Here is a 24,838-nt window from a genome sequence, read left to right as displayed (position 1 = left end):
AAATTGTCTTTGGCACGCATTCATATGCATCCCAACTTGCATTCTTGGCCACACCCACGAAAGCCCATCATTGCCCACATGCAATCCATCTTTCCAAGTTTGACTTTGGCCCTTTTCATCCAAATACACATGCTTTCCAGTTCATTTCCAGCCATCATATGTGTTCCATAAGTGTCTAATCCATACTTCGAATACCCACCCCTAATGGATTTGTCATTATAACTCAAACTCCAAAGTTCTCAAGGATTCAATCTCATTGGAAGATGTTATCTTCATGTTGCGGCACACTCATCAAAATATGTCAAAACTTCTTTAAAAGACAGAGATGTCTTGTCAAGAAGGCATGTTTTGATTCTCAAGAAGTAGTAATTCATTTGATCTTCATTTTCCCAATGGTTGTCACCTAAGTTTGTGTGAGAATACACCAAGCACTTTGTTTCAAAAAAAAAAAGTTTTAGATGCTTGTCAAAAAGTTGTTCCAAGTTTAACTCTAGACATCATTGAGAAGCTCTTCAAAGTGCCAGAAAATCTTGAATATGCAAGTCTGACAAGATAATTCACAACTTGGAATGAGAAAAAGCTTGATCATGTCGAGTTTTCAAATCACAAATGGAAACTCATCATGTTGAATGCAGTGGCATAGAAAACAAGAATCCTCGATCTCGTGATCATTATCAAGTACAAGGTCTTTGCCAACAATCCACCAGATTGATTCATTTAGAATCAATAGCCTCAACTCTTTCTTCTCCTTCTTTTTTCATGTTTGTAATTGGAGAGTATGTATTGCAGGAAATTGTGTAATTACATGCAATACGATTTACATGTGTAATGATGTGTAATCCAATAATTTCTCTTGTTAGTTAGACCAAGTCAAAGTTGGTTGACTTGCTCGCACTTTTTCCTCATTTTCCTATATAAAAGAGTGCCCTCTCATTGTAAAAATCATCTTTTGTATGTAAGAAAGCTTTGCCACACTTGTGCAAAAATAACTTTGATTGTGTAGTATGAATTTGGGAGATAAGTGAATAAAAAGAAGCAATTGGATTCAAAGCTTTGACTAGAAGCAATTGTAATAGAGCAAATTAGAAGCTTTGACTAGAAGCAATTGTAATAGAGCAAATTAGAAGCTTTGACTATAATTTGTGCCTATTGTCTTTGCTTCATTTGTTATTATTGTGTTTTCAATAATAAGAGCATAGTGAGTTAAGAAGCAATCGAAGCCGAAGCTTTGACTAGGAGCAATTGTGGTGATACATAGACTAGAAACTTTGACTATAGCTTGTGGTACCATCTCAAATGCATGAAAAATAGTTAGAATTCCCCTACTTCTAGAAGTTTGTAGCTTGTATTACCATCTTAGAGGCTTTTCTTATAGAATAGATTAAAACAAAACCTAGAGTCAAACTAATATGCTCTTAGCCAGCCTTTGAGTTAGTGTTATCTATATCACCATTTCTAGCTACTAGATAGAAGTGTAGTTAGAGATTTCATCTTGCCCATTATTCATTTTGTGGGTAAGTGGATTCTTTCTTGAAAGTTAAGAGGAATGAATATTGGTAACATCCCTCACAAATCTCTCAACTTCTTGCTTACCTTGAGTTGATCCAAGTAACGGTGAGAAGGGGGAGTCTTCCCTTTAATGTAGGAGAGACTTTGTCTCGCACGTTGTGGCCAGTCTACCTATTTTGTGACTAGATTTTCACAAAATTGTCAGTTGCAAAATATCCACCCAACATTATTGAACCAACTTTGTATATTTCTTCTCGTCTTCTATGCTTGTATTTTTCTCTTTTATAGACTCTTGACTGCCTTGCACTCTTCATCATACCAAGGATTAGCCGGAAAAGTATTTGCAGCCCTCTATTCGTAGCGAGATCTTTTACATGTCTTTAGCGCTTTGTGTATAATAGGGATCAACAAGCTGATGTGAACATGTTCAATATCATTATTGATCCATTCTACAACCCCGTTATTGTTTATCTAAAGGAATTGTTGTTTGAGGGCAATAGTGAAAATGTCCCCTTTTTCCAAGTTTATGAGTAGTCTCCCATTCCTAATGGCTCCCTTTTCCCTGCAAAGGTCACATTCATTATACGGATTACTTGGGACCATGTTCAACCTGATATAAAGAGGCATGTGATCCAACTTCATCTCTATAAGAGCTTTTTCGATATCAAACTCTATCACTCTAGAAGCCAGATTTTGAGTTCAAATCATATAACCTATCACACTTTGCCCATTGTAAGTTTTGCATGTGATTTCCCTAGAAGTTGGCCAGCTGCCCATGTCATTGCAAATAACCATGCCAAAGAGACTACACATCCCCAAAAGTTGTGCCCCAAAATGTGAAACACCCCCCTTGCTGTCCTAAGAGATCCTTTTCTAAGAATGATTCTCATTTTCTTCTAACCATAAATGGTTATCCTCCCTTCTTCTATGTTCAATTGCAACGATTGATTATTGGCAGCCCTAGCATTAAAGTTTCCAACAAGCATAATTGCCCCTAAATTACTAAATAGAGATATATCATTTTTTAATGAAACAAACAGGTCTTCATTGTCTAAGTTCTGCCTCTTGTAGAATTTAGTGTTTTACAGAGCAAAGTAACCAGCAGCCAAACTAAAAATTGTTTCATTTAGTATGACCTGCAGCCATATGTATTGCTTGTTTGGATCTTCTTTTACAACTTCTACAATTCCGTACCACTTCTCCTTGATGAACACTATAGTTCCTCCATGACCTTGCCAAATTCATTCCCTTTGTTCGAAACAGAAAATTTCTTGTAACTATCAATATTTGGAACATGCACCCTTCATGCTCATGTTTTTTAACAAGGATAATAATATCCTTCCCCTTTGCTACAGGCCCCAAACCAAGACCTCGTTTCCATGGGTGACCTCTACAATTCTAGCTTACTACACTTTAAGTGATTCTGTGGGGTCCCCATTTCCAATTTCTTATTTGAGAGACGCTCATTGATTTGAGCTTTCCCATTTTTCAGCCAAGCCCACATCACTTCTGGCTGTCTTAACTTTTCCCCAATCCTTCCTCTGTTCCTCTTGTTGAGAAAAAGTTAGATCTTCATCTCGAATTTGAGTTCCTCTAAGCAGCCCTGTATTCCTAAGCATGATATTTTTATCCTCTAGATTTTTCAAGGCTACTCTTATGTGTCTATCTCTTCCACCAACCAACCTATTACCTATCATGTTTTCTTATTGAATATAACCTGTCCATTTCAGCTTATCTCTAAGACAGTTTCTTGCTAGAATATAGGTCCTTTCTCTTTTGCCAACGTCTTTCAACCCTTTGATGATGATATTTGGAGCCTTGCCTCGTTTGTTTTGCTCTTCCCATATCTAAATCTTGATCTACCACTAAAAAATGCTCTTTAGTTTATTTATTGAGCTGTTTACCACTTGTGACCATGATTTGGCCTCTTTTGTTCTTTCCTTTAACCGAGATTCTTTAACTGCTATGTCTGCTAAGGCAGATTGAATCTCCTTAAAATGTTGGTGCCCACTTCTTTTATGGTTTCCTTTCCTTTGCTTCTTGTTACTCTCAATGATGCAATTTACTAAATTAATGTCTCAACTTTATGCTGTCCTATATCCGCTTTGGACTGCATGCTCAAAATTTGTTCTTTGAGATTCTTGTTTTCTCATTCTATTTTGCTTGTGTATTCAATTGCTTCATACACTTTGTTCTTGTCTTCCTAGTTCCTTGTTTCTGTAGTTTCCACCCTCTTACAATTCGTAAGTTCTTCGACATATAATTCTGAGGACCACAAAAGTGGTGTTTTAGTTGGACTATAATAAACATCCTTGTCTTGTTTTCCTTCATTGCTGTCTCCTTTGTTTGTTGCACCGGTTTTCTACTTGATTTGCATTTGATGCAGTGTTCGTGTTGGATTCAAGCTGTTTCTGCAGTTTTATTTCATTTGCTTCCTGTGCTTCTTGCCTCATAATAGATTGGTAAGTTTTGTCAGAAATTGTACTGATCCTTGGCAAGATCATAGAACATTTTTTATTCATTACCTACCCTTTTTCACTTACTTATGCCTTAGAATACCTTTGTATTGTTTTGTATTTATCAATACTAGCCTCTCACTTGTATTACGTGTCTGCTTTAGAAAATATGTCATAACTAATTGGCAAACCTCTGTTAGGCTCTCTACTGTAGTTAAAAACTGAGGCATTAATGGACCCCCTGCTCTCTAATTCCAACCTCCGTGGTGCAGAAGGCTAGCCATTATTCCCACCAGTTGGGATTGCAAATTCCAAATGAATCCCCCCCCATCACCTATATCAAGGCAAAAAAAATGTTTCCATCTGGAAAATGAGACCCCTTCAGACTAGGTCTATGACAGATCATAATGAGTTTCTTGTCTAGTTCATCAAGGCTAGGGCCCATATTGTATTAGTGTGGTGACAGTCTAGATTTGTTTTAGTGTTTCCCCCACTTTTCAGCGCTACAAGGTTTTTAGCTATGCAGTTTAGGATTTTCAATGGTTCCAAAATGTCGTGAATGCACTGCCAACACAAGAGGATGAAAGAAAGAATAATATGAGACAAGGGAAAAAGATTAATTAGCTCACCTAGATAACTCCCAAACCTCTTTGGTTGAATCAGTGAGCTGTATAAACAATTGTTTCCTGCTATGCAGCCACTGAAGTTTCCTCCGCTCGCATGCTGCTATGCGAAACCAATTGTGAAATTCGAAGTCAGGGGATTAATTAGCTTCACTCCACGAAACGGGCCACCCGTTACCCTCCTGGCTCTTTTTTAAAATCCCAAGCTTCAAACAATCAAATCTGAAAGGAAGCTTACATGCTTTAATGTGATGTGGACCAATCTCATTTCAGCAGTGTAGAGAGCATTTTTCCTCTAGGAGCCACGTGTCACCATATCACATTAGTGCATACCAAATTGGTACCTACTTCATCAACCATGAACTCTTGCACTAAGCGCTGGCTTAGCCTTCTAAGCTACAGGCTCACCTCCATGTGTCGGCTCAGCACATCATCCCAAAAATATTCACCTTTGGATCCTTGACATTGCGTACTCTTGTGCTTCAGTGGGAAATGAGCATGCACAAAGCTTTACTTGCTTTCTAAACCTAGTCCCACTAGGAAACATGGCATTCTAGCGCATTAGCCTGGCTCTAACAGATTTGGAGACCATGGTGGTGAAACAACTGCTGATTTAACTTTACAAACATTTTGGTCAAACGTAGAAAATATTTGAGATATAGGGCTAGCTAGTCACTAGGCCCAAGGGACCAGTCTCAGATGGGACTTAAGACTTAAAAGTTGTTGACTGACTACTGCAAGTTAACATCAAAATATAATGGGGCTATAAAGGCTTAAGGGTTTGGGAGTTTAGACATTATAAGCTCAGACTTGGCCATTTTGCTGGGTTTAAGAACCAGAGTGCAATAGCATATTTACATGGCTCCACCACACTAATTGTATTTGCATGTTAGCAGTAAGGCATTTGTATGGCAGAAATTCTCAGTTAATTACATTAAATTTCTGGTTTGTTTCTGCAAATGCAATGATTAGTAAACTCAAGTGAGCCGCATACTCTTATCTCTGTTTGCTATCTAAAAAACATTTAATCAGCAAACTATTTGGAAGATTATTTATTCATTGAAGTGGAAAAAAGCCTAAAGGTGAAATTTGGTGCAATTTTTTAGCTAAAAAATCATAGTAGAATATTACCTACAGGGACATTCTTACCTTCAAAAGCCAGTACTTTAGGAATTTCGGGAGCTGTGAATTCAGATCAAGTTGTTTTAAAAGAAAATATATTCTGTTTTCAATGTGCTGTATCTTTTCCATTATATAAGGAGAATAACTGCAGACTTAAATGACAGTTGTTATTTAAAAAAAAAATAAGAAAGCTGTGATTTTATGATTGATGTGTATGATGTGGTTGGAGTTAGTCAACAATTTGAAGTCTAAGAATCTCAGTATGGACATTGTGGTGTCTGAGTCGCTAGATCATATTGCTTGTTATTGTGTATAGAAGTGCCAATAAATGGTCTGATATCTAATATAGTATATCAGTAATTATGTCACCTAAGTCGGTAGGTGGCATGGCTTCTTAGTATGTACATATGTGCAAAATCAGCAATGGAAAGGTTATAGCAGATAGTTACAAATGTGTACAGTAATAAAAACGGTGATAGGAGACAGGTTTGCTTTTAGGGTGGCATTATTTGGCAGTCAGGGTGACATTTCTGCATGCAACTGCTAAACAGTAGCGTCCGATTTTTTTGTAAAATGGAACAATTTTACACAAATTATCAATTTCAGCCATTAATAAAGGCATGCCTAATCCCAATCTTTGGAATATTAAGTGGTATCTCTAGTGATGCGTTGCTCTTGACAGTTTAAAGTTTATATAGTATGTAGCTAAAAGCTTCATCAATTTAGTTTCATGACACAATGATTGATAATTTTTTTATTTCCTTCTAATAATGAAAAGAAATGCTAATGCTCTTTAGTTACATTGATGATTTGCAGGGTTCAGGAATACAGAGAAACTTTGTACTCAAAGCTGCATTGAAGGTGAGGTATCATTATCACTTCAGAATCATCAAAACGCATCAGTTTATGAGGTTTCTTCAAGTAATCCTTTGGTTGAAAGATAATTTTGTGTTTTTCAGAGTTCTCAATCAAAATAAGAACTTCTTTTCTGGATAAAATCACTATATATTATTTTTAAGTATAATGACTAGTTTGTGGTGGACGCACCAACTGCAGTTGCCCTTGCTCCGGACACTGTCACTAGATTTGTGTGATGCATGTGAGTCAGGGTTTGATACCCCTCATGTAAGTATATTGGTGTATGAGCACATTCACTTGTACTTGACTCCCTAGATTCTTTACAGTTTATTCTACTCTCAAACATGGACTGGAAGGTTACATCGTTCTACTTTCTCTGGCAGCATCTTGACAGGTTCTCTTTGTGCATGGTAAAGCTTGCACGTTGCAAAGTTCAGAGATGTGCGATTGAAATTGAAAACTCTAACCTGATTGGTCCCAAAATTTTACAGCGATACTGTGTCCATAAAGATACCATTGTCTTGGAGTGGAACAGCACTGAATTCAAGACCACAATTGTTGAAGAGAGGATATAGTCAATATCTACAGCAGTATCTATGCTGTTTGAATTTTTCTTTCTTGTACCTAGTTCAGTTCAGCTAGTTATATTTGGCACTAACAGGACAAAGAGGAGAGTTGAAAATTACAAGTTTGTAATTTACTTACACAGGTTAGTAGTATCTCAAAGACCTGTAGAGAAATCTGATTTCTGCAACTGTTGGAGTGCTCCAAAGGAGAGGCAGAAAAGACAAGAAATTTATCCTTTGAGCCTATATCGCGTAATGGAAAGACTAGCATCACCTTCCCCAATCCATACAAATATAAGTATTTCCAATATTGTTAAATCTTCAATGGTTATTCCCAAAAATCTTGAGCGAATCTTTACACATGATCACCATATATATATATATATATATATATGACTAACAATTGAGATTGATCAAATTATTTAGATTATGTTGTGAGTCTTTCCTTTTTTCAATAATTTACAAGTGTCATTTATACTTCTATCTCTAATAAGACATCCTTCCGATCAGACATTGAATAATGATAATTTTGACAATAGCCATATCTAATTATTTGTAATACACAAATCTTACTCTTATGTTATGTATGGAATACATCTATTTCTAATATTTAAACAATTAAATAGAAACTTATAAATTTTTATGATACTTCTATATTCTTAATATTCACTCTATTCATAATCACATTAAACATTATTTACATTTTTTATAATAAAAAAAATTAAAATAGCTTACCTTAGTAGGTGGGTTCATGTTGTACCCATGGCCTACTTTACTTACCTTTTTACTTGTCATGCTTAGTGGTACTCATGTCCTACCTTGCTGAAGTTCATGTATATTGATTATGGAAGTAACTTGCATTCAATTATAATTATCTCCGATCAACAATTATGTCACCGTTTATGTTTGGAACTATGTGATGGCCACTAGCAATATTGGTATGACAAATATAAATATTTATTACTTAGAGTGGTCGTCCAATGTATTGGGCATGCTCAATTTCACATCTTGCATATGTGTAATGCCACCTTGGTATGATCAGGGGTATCACCCGTAAAAGATGGCGTTTGTCGCTTCCCTTGGTTTCCTTAGCAAATTAAATCTTGATGTGGTGGTTATTTAGATCCAGATTTTTTTTTTTTTTGAATATTTCGTATTAGCATGCTTGAATTCCTTCTATGGTTGCGGTGATTAAATGCCAAGGTGGCGTCCTCCACAATGAAGGATTAGTGTACGCTCTTTTTAAATCCTTATTTGTATTCCCTTCTTAATATACTCTTTATAATATATGTTGTCATGGTTCATTTATGTCATCATATCATTATGCTTTTATGTCTCCTCCATCATAGGCGGGTAGTCTTAGTGTTGTCGTAATTACATGCATATATTGGAGAGTAAAATTATTATGGTATTCACCCTTACTTCTTTGCTTTTATTTGTGACATGTTATTTTCCCTCCTTTTGTATTTCTTCGCTCCAAGTTATGTTGCTTTAATTAGCACGATTGGCAATGGATAGAGTCGACAATGAAATCTTCACATATATTGCCCAAAATCCTCAAGACATCACTAATTCCATTAAAGGATGAGTTATACAACTATCCATTTAAGGCCAAAAGTGTATAAAAGTGCAGACTTTTCGATTGGATATTGTTTGAATTTGAATATTTCCGCTGGCTGAATGTTTACGTCAGATTTGTCTGTGTATAATATAACCTATTTTGTTGTGTTGAACTTGTAATAGCTTTGTGAACACTGGCAGCAACATGAACCATGTTGGCTTAGTTTATTTTAGTATGGGATGCTGAACATGCCAAGGTTTTCACTTATCCCTCATTTGATACTGAAGTCAAAATATTGGATATTACGGTATTTTAGTACTTTTCCTATCTATCCCTCATCATCTATTTGCCTTTCTTAATTGCTGGTCTGCCCATGAATTCGTATCCGACTTGGTTGCTCGTGCTCCTTATCGCTTTCTCCTTCTTGTGCTCCTTATTGCTTTCTCCTTCTTGATGAAGGTATTGTTCGTTGATTGTGTTGAATTTCCTGGTGGCTAACTGGGTTGCAACATTGGGTATAAATCCCCAATCTCAAATGTTGATTAGCAATGTATTCATCACATAGAATCTTCCAGTGAGATTGGTAGATAGGAAGAATGATTTCCTAAATAGCCTTTTGTATACATTTTCTTGCTTTCCGCTCCTCTTGCATTTTCCTGTTCTTTTCTTTTCCATATGACTTTAGTGTTAATAGATTTTTGTGGGCTAAAATTCACAGGTGGCAAGATTAGGTGGCAAGATTAGGCTCTGATACCACTTGTAATGTTCCCAATTAGGACATTAGATTTTAAAACCTGAATGTGCATATAATTTTTATTTTTCCCTCTGAGTATCCTTATAGAAACGTTATTATCGTATATATAAATATATATATATATATATATAGTAAGAATCATGTCCTTTCATAATAATAATCATATTATATTAATTATATATTTATATTAATAAGCTTAGTTATATTAATTAATATCATAAGATATATTATTTTAATAATATATCAACTATATATATTATTATATTATAATACTTATTAGTATAGTGTTGCTATATTAAAATATAATTAATTATCATAATATCATTATTTATTATATTAGATTATTATTTCATTCATTTCATACTTTCATATTGCTATTATAATACAATATATATAATATGATATTATCATATTATTATTATTATTTTAATAATATTATTAGTATTACTTTATATATAATACTTATTTATATTATATGCCAAAATGGGGATATCACATGGACATCCACCAAGGCATAAGGATGTATAAAAGATGAATTTTTTGAATAGGGATGCACATAATTTCTTGCTTGGAAGATTGAAAATGGTCTAGATTATGAGATATAGTTGACAACATTTAAACTTAGAAGTTTACATCAAGGAGACATGTTATTTGGATAAGCACCGCTTGACACTCTTATGAATGTTAAATAAAGAAAAGGTGCAAGGTTGAGCTTATAAAAATGTGAAACAATAGTTTTTGTCGTGGACCTTCTCAACATTTAAGGTGGAGGTTCTAGTTTCTACAACTATCTAAATTGTCTTGCTATTTAGATCCTTTGCGGTCGTCTGACCCAACCTTCTCGATCTTGAGATAATTGAACCACATATTTCTTCTCTTTCTTTTGATGCGGGAGCATCTTGGGTGTAAGAGCAATCTTGCATCACCCAAAAATATTTTCTTTTCAGTTTTTCTATTTTAAAGACAAGGTGGTTACTATTTATGGGAACTTGCTATTTTTAGTAAGTTTGTCATATGAGCTTGGAATGTTTTCATTTTCTACAGGAAGGTTCATTTTAGAGTTATAAGCCTACCATAAAAATCTTATTATTCCAGCTTAAGTATCGAAGAAGTTATTGCGGATTTTTGGTGGAAAAAATTGCAGAAAAAATTTCAGGTTCACTGTTAGATGCCTTAGAGTGCTCGGATGAGGTCTAAAAACTTTATAGAAGGGTACTTACATAATATTGTGCCTGTAGATATGGAGTTGGCATATCCAAAAAGTGGTAATAATAGCCAATTAGAGCAACGGTTCGAGAGTTATGGCCTTCTGAAGTTGGGCTACCCGAAATATTTAAAATAATTGTCAAAAATGTATTTGGTCGACTCTATATGTATTATTAGGGTTTGTCGGCCCTAGGTAGTAAGTTTCATTGTCTAGAACCTTCCTTGGCAGCATAAAATTGTCTATTTAAGAAAGACTTGAACATGGTCTAAGATAGCTCTAGGTGATAGTTCGCAGCTTGTCTTGAAGATTATTGTAAAGAAGGTGCCCATGTGGGTTAACATATTGTACTTGTGAATTTTGTAATATCGCATTTGTAGCGCAAATAAGAAGTCCATATTTTGTTCTTGCATTTTTTGTTGTTTCTTTGTTTATGTTATGAGTTTGTGGTATTAAGGGGAGCATCCTTCATCAAGTGGTATCCGAGCTAAAGTTCTTGAGTGTGTGGACAAATCATCGACTATGAGGCAGTTCACACCAAGACTGTGGTTTGGGTTGAGTGTGTAAACAGATTGTTAATTGTGAGACAATTTGCACTAGGGTTTTAGCAGAAGCTGAAAATGCCTCCACAAAGAGAGCGTGGTGGAAGTGTTCTAGGTGTTACACCTGAGAGCTTTAGAGGCCTCCAAAGACAAATGCAAGCATTGGAAGAACAAATGTGAGAGGAATAAATCTTTTCGTAAGAGATGAAAGCGAGGATGAGGACGAAGTAGAAGAAAATGCCAAAGCAGAGGCAGTTCTGAACCTAGAGGAAAAGAGGCTTTTTAGGGCCATCTCCAAGATATTGATGATCGTGATAGGGTCAATTTTGCAAAGGCAAAACTGAACGGACATGCAAAGATGTAGTGCAAGAGGTTTAGTTGGAGGAAAATAGAAAGGGAAAGGACAAAATTACCAGATGTGAAGCGATAATTCATTCCCATTGATTATGAGCTTGATCTGTTGAAGAAAATGCAAGGGTTGAAGCAAGTGAGAAAATCTGTTTAAGAGTATACCAAAGAGTTCTATCGAGTTCTTATTAGAACCGGCCATGCAGAAGCTTATAAGGAGAAAGTAGCCTGTTATCTTAATGCATTAAGGCCAAGCATTCAGGACGAGTCGAGTTTGGTTCGAATGAATAATATTGAGGAGGCATACCATTTTTCCCTAAGAGTTGAGGAGAAACTAAGCAAAAAGTTTGACAACAAAAAGAATGGAAGAGGTCATGGTGGAAGATATAGCGAATGATCTTATGGTGGTCGTAATGGTGATCAAAAGAATAAGGATGAGGCTGGAAGTAGCATTCAGAACCAAAGGGGAAACTATTCTAATTGTTTCCATGATCAGAACAATAGAGATCAAAGAAGAAGAGGTAGAGGGCAAAGATCTGGAAGAGGAGGCTTCCATTGGAAATGTTTTTATTGCAGAGAAGAAGAGCATAGAGAATTTGAATGTACTCAGCACCAAGGAAGGACAAATCGAAGAACCAAAGGCTAGGCCAGAGTTGCACATGTTGATGAAGATGCCAGATCCTCACATTTCTAAAGATGTTGAAAGAGGAGAAGTCCTAGTTAACATAAGAGTCTTGCTGAGTGGGGAGAATGAACCTGATCAAAGGAGCTTTTTTCGCACAAGGTGCAGATGTGAAGATAAGTGGTGTGATGTGATCATTGATGGTGGTAGTACTGACAAGTTGGTGTCAGAAACAATGGTTACTAAGTTGAAGCTGATGAGACAAAAACACTCGCATCCATACCATATTGCTTGGGTGCAAGATGACCACAAGATCATGGTCAATGAGTAGTGCTCAGTGAAGTTCAAGATTGGAAGCTACCAAGATGAGGACATATGTCATATGTTGCTAGGTAGGTTGTGGCAATTTGACAGGCATACTTTACAAGATGGGCGAGCAAATACCTACACTCTTACCATGGATGGAGTGAAACATAAGTCGAAGTTGTTAAAGGAGAAAGAAGAAATGATATGTAGTGCTGTCAGAATATGTTTTGTTGATGGAAACAAGTTTCTCAAAGGTATGAAGTGCGAGCATGTGTTTTGCTATAATTCCAAAAGATAGTAAAGAAGAAGTAGAGGAGGTACCTACAAAAGTTGCAGATATGTTGGGAGAGTTTTTTGATATTGTATCAGATAATGTATCTGATGGATTGCCCCTAATGAGAAAGATTAGTTACCAGATGGATTTGGTTGTAGGAGCCAATTTGTCAAACAAGGCAGTGCATAGAATGACACCAGCAAAAAGTGAAGAGTTGAATAGACAAGTTCATGAGTTATTGTAGAAGGGGTTGATTCGAGAGAGTATGAGTCCATGTGTTGTCCAACAGTATTAGCACCAAAGAAGAATGGAGAATGGAGGATGTGCATAGATTCTCGCACTATCAACAAGATTACAATCAAGTATAGATTTCCATTGCCAATGATGGATGATATTATGGATTGTTTGAGTGGAGCTAAATATTTCATAAAGATGGATTTGAAGAGTAGGTACCATCAGATTCATATCAAAGAAGGTGATGAGTGGAAGATTTCTTTCAAGACCAAAGAAGGACTATACAAATGGTTAGTCATGCCTTTTGGGCTAACCAGTGCACTGAGCACTTTCATGCAGCTCATGAATGGGGTAGTGAAGGAGTTTCTAGGTAAGTTTTTCATTGTTTACCTAGATGATTTATTGATCTTTAGTAAAACATTGGAGGAGCATTTGATTCATATTCGCAAGATGTTTGATAAGTTGAGGGAAGAAAAGTTGTTGATAAATCTAAAGAAGTGCAATTTTGTAAAAGAGTTGGTGTACTTGAGATTTGTAGTCTCAACAAAAGGTCTGAAAATGGACCCAGAGAAAGTGAAGGCTATCCTTGAATGGCCTACTCCAAGGTGTGTGATAGAGATAAGATCTTTTCATAGACTAACTAGTTTTTATAGAAAGTTCATAAGAAGTTTTAGCAGTATTTTTGGACCCTTGACTGAAACAATGAGAGGGGATAAAAGTGGACTGTAGGAGTAGATAAGAGTTCTAATATGTTGAAATAGAAAGTTACCGAGTAGCTTGTTTTAGTACTTTCTGATTTTAACAAGGTGTTTCAAGTAGACTATGGTGCTAGTGGTACTACAATAGGAGTTGTTATGAGCCAAGAAGGTAGACCTATTGCTTACTGTAGTAAGAAATTGAATGATGCCAAAATAAAATATTTTTTTTATTATCAAGAATTTTATGCTATAGTTCGAGCATTGAAAAAGTGGAGACATTATCTTCTACCTAAGGAGTTTGTTTTGTATATTGATCAACAAGCTTTGCAATATTTGAATAATCAAGAAAAATTGAACCAAAAACATTTGAAGTGGGTTGAGTTTTTGTAGAGTTATACATTTGTTTTGAAACGCAGGAGTGGGAAGTCTAACAGAGTTGCAGATGCTCTTAGTAGAAGACAACTTTTGCTGAAAAAATGTAGATAGAGGTGGTTGGATTCAAGGAACTCAGTACTTTGTATCCAGATGATCCTAATTTTGGTGAAGTGTGGAAGACATGTACAAAACCTGTTACACTTGACAAGATAAAGTGGTTGGATTTCATGATCTAGGATAATATGTTATTCAAAAGAAGCCAATTGTGCATTCTCAGAAGTCCAATGAGAGAGAATCTCATCAAGCAGAAGCATAGTGGAGGATTGGTCGGACATTTTGGCAAAAGGAGTGAAGAAGAATACAAGGTTATATCATCTATTACTTGTACTAGAGAAGTCGTGGGAGGATGTTAGCATGGATTTTGTTTTGGATTATTGAGGACACAGTGCGGGCATGATTCTATTTTTGTGGTGGCTGATAGGTTTTCAAAGATGACACATTTTATTCCTTGCGAGAAGACTAGTGATATTGTTCATGTGGCAAAGTTATTTTTTAGAGAAGTGGTGAGACTACATGGTTTGCCAAAGAGTATAGTTTTAGATTGAGATACCAAACTTGTTGGGTATTTCTGGCTTACATTGTAGAAGGAATTTAAGACAGATTTGAAGTTCAGTTCATCACATCATCCATAGACTGATGGATAGATAGAAGCTGCGAATCATAGTTTGGGATATTTGTTGAGATGCTTGGTTGGAGATAAACCAAAAGGATGGGATATGATTTTACCATAGACAAAATTTGCATATAATAATTTTGTCAATAGGAGTATTAGTAAATCACCATTCCAAACTGTATATGGGAGTAGTCCCAGAAATGGTTCTGAATTGAGGCAGTTGGATAAAGGAGAGATAAGTAGTGCTGAAGTAGAAGATTTTGTTAAACATTTGAAGAACATATGTGAGGAGGTGAGGAAACACATCATAAAGATGAATACACAGTATAAGGCTAAGGCAAATGTGAAAAGGAGTTGTAAGGAATTTCATATTAGAGATGAAGTCATGGTTCATTTGAAAAAGAAGCATTTTCCAGTGGGTACATATAATAAGCTGAAGTTGAAGAAGTTTGGATTGTGCAAGATAGTGAAAAGGCAAGATTATGGAAATGCGTATAAATTGGAGTTGCCTGTTGAATTGAGTATTTCACCAGTATTTAACATTTTAGATTTGGCAGAGTACTATGAAGGAGGTGATGGAGATGAAGTTGCAAAAGTGTAGTGGAGTATTCCAGCAGCTAGTTCAGCTATAAAGGAGATTGAGGAGATACTAGACAGTCATGTTGGCAAAAGTACCAGGAACAAAACTTATGAGGAATATCTAGTCAAATGGAAAGGAGGCTAGTTGAGGATTCATCATGACTAGCAAAGGAAGAGGTTAACCATCTTGGTTTTCTACTAAACACCTGAAATGTGACGAGGTCACTTTTGAAATTACCCTAGGTGTCTGATGTAGGAGCATCTTGGGTATAAAAGCAGTCTTGCATCACTCAAAAATATTTTCTTTTCAGTCTTTTCTATTTTAATAAGGACTAGTAGACAAGGTGGTTACTATTTATGGGAACTTGTTATTTTTAGTAATTTTTTCATATGAGCTTGGAATGTTCTCATTTTCTACAAGAAGGTTCATTCTAGAGTTATAAGCCTACTATAAAAATCCTATTGTTCTAGCTTAAGTATCGAAGAAGTTATTGCAGATTTTCGATGGAAAGATGTGTAGAAAAATCTTCAGGCTCATTGTTGGAGGCCTTAGAGTACTCAGATGAGGTCCTAAAATATGACGGAAGGATGCTTGCACAATATTGAGCATGTAGATCATGAGCTAGTGTTTCCAAAAAGTGGTTATAATAGCCAATCGGAGCAACAGTTTGAGAGTTATGGCCTTCCAAAGTTGGGCTACCCGAAATATCTAAAATAATTGTCAAAGATGTATTTGGCCGACTCTATATGTATTGTTGGGTTCTATTGGCCCTAGGTATTAAGTTTCATTGTCTAGGACCTTCCCAGGTGGCATAAAATTGCCTATTTAAGAAAGGCCCAAACATTGTCTAGGACAACTATAGGTGATAGTTCGCAACTTGTCTTGAAGATTATTATAATGAAGGTGCCCATGTGAATTAGCATATTGTACTTGTGAATTCTATAATACCACATTTGCGATGCAAATAAGAAGTCCATATTTTGTTCTTACATTTGTTATTGTTTCTTTGTTTCTGTTATGAGTTTATGGTATTAAGGGGAGCATCCTTCATCATCTTCTATAGCTATAAAAATCTAGTAGAAGGCCCATTCTCAAAAAAGGCTAAAAAAATATCTTGAAGATCTCACCCTTTTATATTGATACTAAGCGAATGGAAATAAATCTTAACAATTTTTTCTTCAATTGTAACCTCTTCATAGAAACATGCACCCATGTCTCACAAAATATTGTATAATAAGGGTTGATTTTTGTCTTATACGAGTGTTGTCAATAAGAGCTAATATATAGTGTCCCACCAAGTAACCTTCAATATTAAAGCTAATTCATGCACAATTAATGTTGAGTCAATAACATTGTGCATGTATAGTATAAGATCTAATTAATACCATCAAACTTATAAACATGGTGATCATTATGCGATCATGCAATAACAACAATCCACTACTAGTTTCCAAGGTTTCCATAACCAAGTACTTCCATGAATCCCAATCATGTATACCAAATGTTACAATCTTAAGGTCCTATAATTAGGTCAAAAGAAGACTGGGAATTAAAGGATAATTGGCCATGATCTCATTGTTCACCTAGGTTTCCATTTCCCATTCTATTGTAAAAGATAAATTAACAAATGCACAAAAATAGACCTCATATGCATAAGAAAGAAAGTAAATGCAAGGGATAAAGTAATGTTTAACATTGTCATTGATGTCATTGTGTAGGATGATGATCTTATCTCCAACCTATCCATGGGTATGAAGGTGGTGTTATTGGTAGAACATTTAGTCTATACCATGGTGTATTGAAGTTTTTTTTATCAAGATCTATTTGACATAACATGAGATATCTAATTTTGACATTGTCGACATTTCTAACACTTTTTGGTAATGCTCACACAATTTCATCTTTGGTTTAAGATAACATGAAAAGATACAAATCCAATGTATGCATATATAGGAAGTGATATCAACACAAAATTGATGATACCAATGCAGATATGATGATAGATTCTATATGTGAAAGTGATTTGTTTATGTAAGTAAAAAGTCGATATATGTAATTTAGTGTTTGAATAGTAGAAATTTGTACTTAACAAGAATTGTATTTCATGCATATATAGATGTAATTGTGATAGTTTGATTTTGTAGTTATACTTCAATTGTAAGTTCTCTCGACTTTGTGATCCAGGTGCATCGAGAAGACCTAAAATTTCACAATCTCAAAAATCATCCAAATCAATATAATTGGGAAGAAGTCATTGACATGATCCTGACACAACTTGGATGGGCTCAAAAAAAGTTTTCATGCAAAAGTTATGTGTAGTAAGAGGTTCGGTCAAAATGGTGAATCATACGTTCAAAAAGGTGAAAAATGGATTGTCTTATATCTTAGAAAAAGGACACCAAGTTGTAGTGATCATTGCGTTGATTCCCAAATTGTTTTCAGTTTTGAAAAAAGAGTTTGTATGAAGAAGTAATGGATGGTCAAACTTGCCCAGGGAAAGGGTTGACTAGATGACATTAATAGGCTAATCATTGTTTTGGTCCAATCTCAAAGTGACACATGGCAGATGACTTGGTAGCACATGTGGCATGATGAACTGGTATATACAAGTTGCATTGTTTCTTGAGTTGACATAGTTGATGGTGTCACATATGGACCAATCATATAATGACACATGACAATGTGAAAGAAAATTAAAATGTGATAGATGGCACCCTATGTGTCTTTTGACAACATCCATTCAAAATTAGGAGGAAGAATGTTTGAACCCTTGACCTCCTCTCTCCTAACTTTTCTCTCCACCAACACAGTTTATGTACTCTTTATAGTTTTCCATGGGGCATTTCTTTAATTTTTTTGGAGTCTAACACAAATAGGAAAAAATCATAAAAATACCTCCTCTCCTAATGTTTCTCTCCACCAACACACTTCATGTATTCTTTACAATTTTGCATGGGGCATTCTTTATTTTTTTGGAGTTAATACAAATAGGATAAAACTCATAAAAGACAAAATGGGGTTGTATGGGGGTTTGAACCCACAATCACCTAAATGCTACTAGCTCCCTTCACTATTGCATCGATTATCTATGTTGGTATTGATTGGGCAACAAGTTCTATTCAAATAAAATGCATATAAATGAGGTTGTAATTTTAGGTGTGATATTTGAACCCGCACCCATTTGCATACTATTTGCAAAGAACTCCAACTATGATAATGAATATTTTAGAGATAAGGATAGAGGATATTTATTTTATTCTTATTAGACCAAACTCAAAACAAAATAATCTCAAATAAAAGGTAAATAGTTGGAAAAAACTTAATGTTTGTTATTTAAATCGATTCCACCCCCTTAAAATAAGGAATTGCATTCCAAGTTTCTTACATGATTGAAGGTGAGGCCTTTTAATTTTTCTAAGGGTTATTTAAAAATATTTTTAGGTGGATTTTAGGATTTTGTGGTGGTGATTTGAAAATAAGGATATATTTGCAAATAGTACGATTTTAACCCATATTAGCAAATAAATGTATATAAAAAGGGAGGTTTGGGATTTGTAAAGGAAGTAATTTTTTAATAGAAAAAAGAATTAATATTTTGGAGAAATAATTTGAAGAGTGGGAAATTTATTAGAGGAGGCTTGAGATTTTGTAAACACCAAAAATTATGAAAGAAACTTTGAGGAATTTGAAGCGGGTTTTCTAAAGCTTGAATATTGTGAGAAGGCTTTTTCTTGGCAATATGAATAAAGTGATTCTAGCATTGAGAAGTGGACCCAAAGACATAGTCCTAACCTGACAAACTCTATTATCAACCTGCATGTTTTATCTCCTATCTTAAATTCTTTCTATTTCTTTTTAGTTTAAATTTTAATTACTTTATTTTTGGAATTAGGTAATTCCATTAAATTATGTAAAAGTGTACCTAATTGTAATTTCAATGGTTAAAGAGCATAACCAGGTAATTCTACGTAGATCAGGCTATTATGTACTAATTAAGGATTGATTTATAAATTAATTTGTAAACTACTAATTATAGATCAAGTTGGTAAGAACCTATTTGTAGGAAGTTATAGAGTGAACGGGAACTGGGTTGAAATTGAAGCAAGGAGAAGGTGCACTAACTAAGTTCAATGTAGAGATTAGAAAAAGGGAGTTTTCCTCAATGAAAGATGACACATGAACAAGATATTCTCGAGTTTGATACATAAATTTTCTAGAGAGCTTTTGTGGAAATGAAGGCATTGCTGGACATTCTTTTCCAAGAGAGGCATGAGTGGTAGAAGAGAAAAGAAGACAAGTCTAGGAAGGAGAAAGTTAAATCCTCATTGAGAGAAGAAAAGTGGAAAGGAGTAGGAGGTTGTCATGACCCTCTTGAACCTCTAGCTCCATCTTATTCACCATCTTCATCTTCTTTTTTTACTTGTTCTTTGAAGAAACAATCTACACAGACACCCTTGTTATAATTGGATGTTAAAATTGATTTGCGTAGATAGAATGGTAAATTAGATGCAAAAACATTAGATAACTAGCATAAGTAGATTGAAGTGTATTGCAGGGTTCAACAGATCTTGGATGATTCTTCTAAAATCCAACTAGCTATATTAATAATGAGAAGCATTCCATCAATTATGTGGAAGATGATCTTGCTATACAAGTAAAATCATTTCATCTTGGTATGAATTTACCTCTTCTTTAAAGAAACAATTTAATCCTTTGGGTTATATGCAAAAAATTGTTATGGATGGGAAAAATCTATGACAAGGAAAATGAAAAATAGTGCAAAAAAATACACAAATCTTTAGGAAGAAAGAACTTACACTTGGTAGCCCTCTTTATATACATGAAATTGTATTAAATTATACAGGTGGGTTGCATTCACATTTGAAACATGTAATCTTGATGTTTAGTCCATCTAACTTTGATGAGGTATGTGCAAAAGCAACCCATATTGAAGTAGGTGGAAGTGACATAGGAGCATCTTGCGTACTTTGGCAATCTTGCATCAACCAAAAATATTTCTTGTTAGTTTTTCATGCCCATTTTTTGTGGAATGACCCTCATTTTTTGAGTTCTTTCTTTCCACATAGTTAACTTCTTATTGTGGAACTTTTGTGTATCCTTTTCCTATAATTGGATAAATTAATTCCATCATATGCATGTAGGTTTGGCTTCTATGAGGTTTTTGGTGATACCAAGGCTTATGGGTTCTGATTCATCCTATCTCTAGCTATTGTCTTGACATCTTCATTCTTTGAATCAATGTGTTCCTAGATCGATCACACATTGACTCAAAAAGGGGCAAATATAATAACCCAAAAATGGTCTAGTAAACCATGAGGCCCATTTCTGCATTTTTTAATTCCTATATGCTAGACTAAATCTCTATTATCTATCATTTTTTATCAAACATTGATATAATTTAAAATACATTATATTTGACCACCTTATCATAAGTTCTTATTTAATTTAAAAAATCATGTCCCCTTTTAATTAAGTAAAATTTCCCAAAGTCCCTCCTTTCCTAATTGTACACATGAAAAGAATATTTCTTATTTTAAAAATAAAAAGAAAACCATTTTTTTCTACACATGTGAGGGCACAATTTTCAAGGTGGATAGAATCTATTTTCTCCTCCACACGTCTTTTGCCTCTTAGAGATTATTGTGTACAAAGTCAACTTGAGATTGATTCTCCACAGTAGATTTTTCCTTGTATTCCCTAACATCCATTTCTCTTTAAAAGGAGGCTCTCTCCTCACTATCTCATATCTCATGCTTGTGCTCTAATGTTATGTTATCATTTTTTTTACTCACTCTTTTGAGAACATTTGCACTCACTTTTCTTTACTTGTATTTTAGCTTACTCTCATTCTTAGCTTAGATTTCCTTTATGCATTAGCTTGACTCACATAGTCTAAATAGGGGTTTTGTAACTCTTTCAATCTTGTTAGCTTAATCTTGCATTTTCATCTTACTTAGCTTTATCTTGCATCTTGCATTACATACTTTTGATTCTTGGATATTTCACTCTTGCCTCTACTCCTTTGAATCTTCCATTCTATGGTGCACCTTGCAAGGGTTTCTTAACTAGGTTCATTTGAGAGCCACCATACTAGTTTGAATCCTTGCACATCATAGATAGTAAGCAATAGTCTACCTCTTGGGATGCTCTTTATCATGGGTTCTCTCAAGTATAATGGTCTATTAGAAGTGTGACAACTTTTGTACACATAGGAGGAACTATAATGGGAGTCCTCAAGTCTATGAGACCTACCTATAGTTCAATTGAGACAGAGATAGTTTCTAGTTGAAGTTCTATTGTTGAAGTTCAAACTAACTACGCTACTATTATAAAGGGGGTGGTGCAAAGGCCTAGCTATTCCAATTCGAGGGATCACCAAAGTGGGTGTCGATTGCTTCTAGTTTCGTTAATGGTCACCTAACTTTTAAAATGTATAGAACACCCCACATAATCTCATTTTGATATCTCTAGGTGGGAGGCTTTAATAGGGCAAAAAATGAGACAAAACTCACCTTGTCCATTTCTATTCTTTGGGGTGGGACAAGAAGGATTGGTGTAGTATGGGGAGAATTTGATGGCTTTCTCTAGTTACAAGGGAGGGGCTTACAAGTTTGGTTCCATGGGATACCTTTCCTTCATTCATTCCAAGAGCACAAATATATGCAAACTTGGATCCAAATATTCAACAATTTTTTTTAAAGAATAATAAGAAACCAAAATCATGAAAAATATAAATTAAATTCATGTGGATGAAGATCTTAAAGAGAAAGTAAATAAAGTAAAACTATCATGTTTTGATGGGTCAAGAAAGAATTGTTCAATCATGGGTCCAAAAGAAAGATATATATCTCATTTAGTCCTACAATTGAAGATGGTGCTATTAATTTTTCATATTTCATTTAAGAGGATCAGCTCACAAATAGTGGAATTATGGCCAAACTACCATCTAGGACATAGGTTTGATCAAAGACATCCCAAATGGTACTTCTAAGATCTAATTCACCTCAAACAATCAAGATTGGTAGAAGGATTTTCCAATCAATTTAAAGACCTATATGTAATGGTTCCAAAGCTACCCCAGGGCCAACTCACTCATATGTTTATAGAACTTAAAGATTCCATTAAAATCTATGTAAAAACCCTTAAATCCCAAGATTTAGAGAGAGTTGTTAGGAAAGAAAAGAAAGCCGAGTCTAATCTATATAAGGAAAAATCCAAGAACACACAAAACATCCCATGAAGGGCCAATAAGGGATCACTAGCACATATCATGAAAGAAGGTAATTCCTTCTCTAGTATGGTAAAGGAGGTAGTCAAAGTTAGCTGGCTAGAGCCAATTGTAAATGGAAACCTCCTAAGTATGGGTAGTTTAAATTAATTTTTAATAGTGCATCACAAGATAACCTAGGCAAGGCTAGAATTGGATGTGCAATCCATTCATGAGAAGGTAAAATATATGTGAAACTAGAAATACCTATGCTTAATACCACTAATAATATAGCTGAAATCCTTTCTCTAACAGAAGGATTATTACTTTGCAAAACATAGGAATTTTACATCTAAAAAATTGAAGGAGACTTCCATATTATTATCAACACCATCAGATCTAAGTCTATTCCAAGTTGAAAGTTAAACTCTACCCTAGAAAGAGCATATGAATTTATGGATTCCTTTTCTATATTGAAACCAAACATATCTATAGAGAAGGAAATTAATTTGTTGATGAAATGGAAAATAGAGGTACCAATGGTTCCTCCATTCTTGATTATGTATTTCCCCTTCCCCTTTAACCCTACTTGACTCACCTCCCTCTCCTCTTCTCTTTACCCTTATCAGTCTTTGTCTCTCCCTTGGTTTTGTTTATAAGTTATGTCAATATTTTTAACTATATATATGACCTATAGATATATATTATGGGTGACATCCCTATGTGTAGTTGTAGTCTTAGACTTTAGTTATATGCATGATGGTGTCACTCTTTATATGCATTCAGCTTATGCATATGATTGGTGATATTGGTTTTACTTATAAATATAATTCTTCCCTTCCCTTCCCCTTTTTCCTTTTATGGTGTTTGATCTCTTGGATTTTTTCTCCCATTCTTTGTTTGTCTATGGTCATGCCTCCTATGTATGTTCATACTTCATGGCTTCCCTACATTCTTGTCCATGTCATTTCTCTCACCTTTTCTGGTTTGTCACCTACCATTATTAGTTACTGCCAAAGGCAGGATACTATTGCATCCATTCAATTCAATTTTCCAATAAAATTGACTAATTAGATAATAGAATGTTAAAAGCTAAAAAGACTTTCAATTGTTTACTTCTTTTCTTTATTTTTCAAGATTTTAAAATTCGCATTTTTTACTAATTCTATTCGCCTATCCTAATTTTGGTAGGGATAAAAATCAACTTCCTTCAACAAAAATACAAAATATATGTCATGTCATGTCATCAATGACACTTTGTCATCCATTAATGAAAAATTTATCTTTTTACAATTACCACATGTTAATTAAATTTTTCACAACATATGAAAATATGTCATTTCATTAATGACAACTTTATGCTATTCATTAATTTAACAACTTTATCTTTTTATAATTGGGTTAATTGTTATTATTCAAAATTGGTTTGACTTGTGAATTTTTAAAATATTAGAATTAGGTATCATTAAATTAATAAATATCATTTATTGATATATTATTTAACTTGATAATTTTTTAACTTTGATATATGGCCTTACATTCTCAAAAGTCGGGACCAAAATGTAAATCTTGATGGTCTTTGGTTTCTTGGGTTGTTTGCCCTCTTGTAGGGAACTTAGGTGTGTCCCTCTAGTTTGTCAGTTGGTTTTCCACAGTTGTGTTATGGTCCTCATTGTTATATCTTTCTTCTCCCTTTGTACAAGGTTTCGGGTCCTTTAAAAACCTATTTTTACTTAATCAAAACTTGATAATTTTTTTAATTAATAGAAAATAAATAATAATAATCAATGAATTTTTTAAAAAAGAATATAGATATTGTCAATTTTACACTAAATGGTCTTACATAATTTTCACATTTAAGTTATTTTTATAATTTATTTAATTTTTTAGTTATTAAAGTGATTTCAAATTAATGATGTTAGTGATGATATGTTACTTATTGTAGCAATAAGATGGTTCCTTGAACACTTGCTCAAAACAAGTTGAATAGATTTGCACATTTTTCATGTTGTTGGCTAAAAATGTTGTAAGTCACTATAACTACAACTTACAAAATGGGAACTTTAGGCAATGGTGTAGTGAGATAAATCTCTCCTCTCAACAATAGGGGAGGCTCCCTTCTTACCATAGGTGGCTACAACATAAATCTAATTGGAATTAACAAATGGGTGGTTCTCTGAATCAATTTCTCGTTTTCTCAAGAATGATTTTACTCTAACTATTTGTGAATTAACAAAAGGTGTCTACTACTACTGTAATACCAGTGGCTTAGAAATCGACGTAAGAACAAATTCAAGATAATAGT

At 34.5% G+C, this 24,838-nt stretch overlaps 1 protein-coding gene across 3 annotated transcripts in view; it reads left to right on the top strand.

The window, feature by feature from the left end:
• Positions 1 to 7,564, top strand: part of LOC149552640 (ubiquitin-protein ligase) — a 249,298-nt gene extending 241,734 nt beyond the window's left edge. For all 3 annotated transcript variants that reach the window (XM_089788214.1, XM_089788217.1, XM_089788215.1), the window contains 3 exons: positions 6,527 to 6,571; positions 6,767 to 6,835; positions 6,952 to 7,564. In XM_089788214.1, coding sequence (XP_089644340.1) covers positions 6,527 to 6,571; positions 6,767 to 6,835; positions 6,952 to 7,143 — 306 coding nt within the window. In that variant the 3' untranslated portion in view covers positions 7,144 to 7,564. The remainder of the gene's footprint in view (positions 1 to 6,526; positions 6,572 to 6,766; positions 6,836 to 6,951) is intronic.
• Positions 7,565 to 24,838: the final 17,274 nt, after the last annotated feature.

Source organism: Cupressus sempervirens, chromosome 6 (genome assembly GCF_028749045.1).
Source record: "Cupressus sempervirens isolate cs-2001-9-10 chromosome 6, ASM2874904v1, whole genome shotgun sequence".
In the NCBI taxonomy this organism is placed as follows: Eukaryota; Viridiplantae; Streptophyta; class Pinopsida; order Cupressales; family Cupressaceae; genus Cupressus; species Cupressus sempervirens.
Note: the sequence above shows the minus strand (reverse complement) of the source record. Positions and strands in the feature narration are given on the sequence as shown.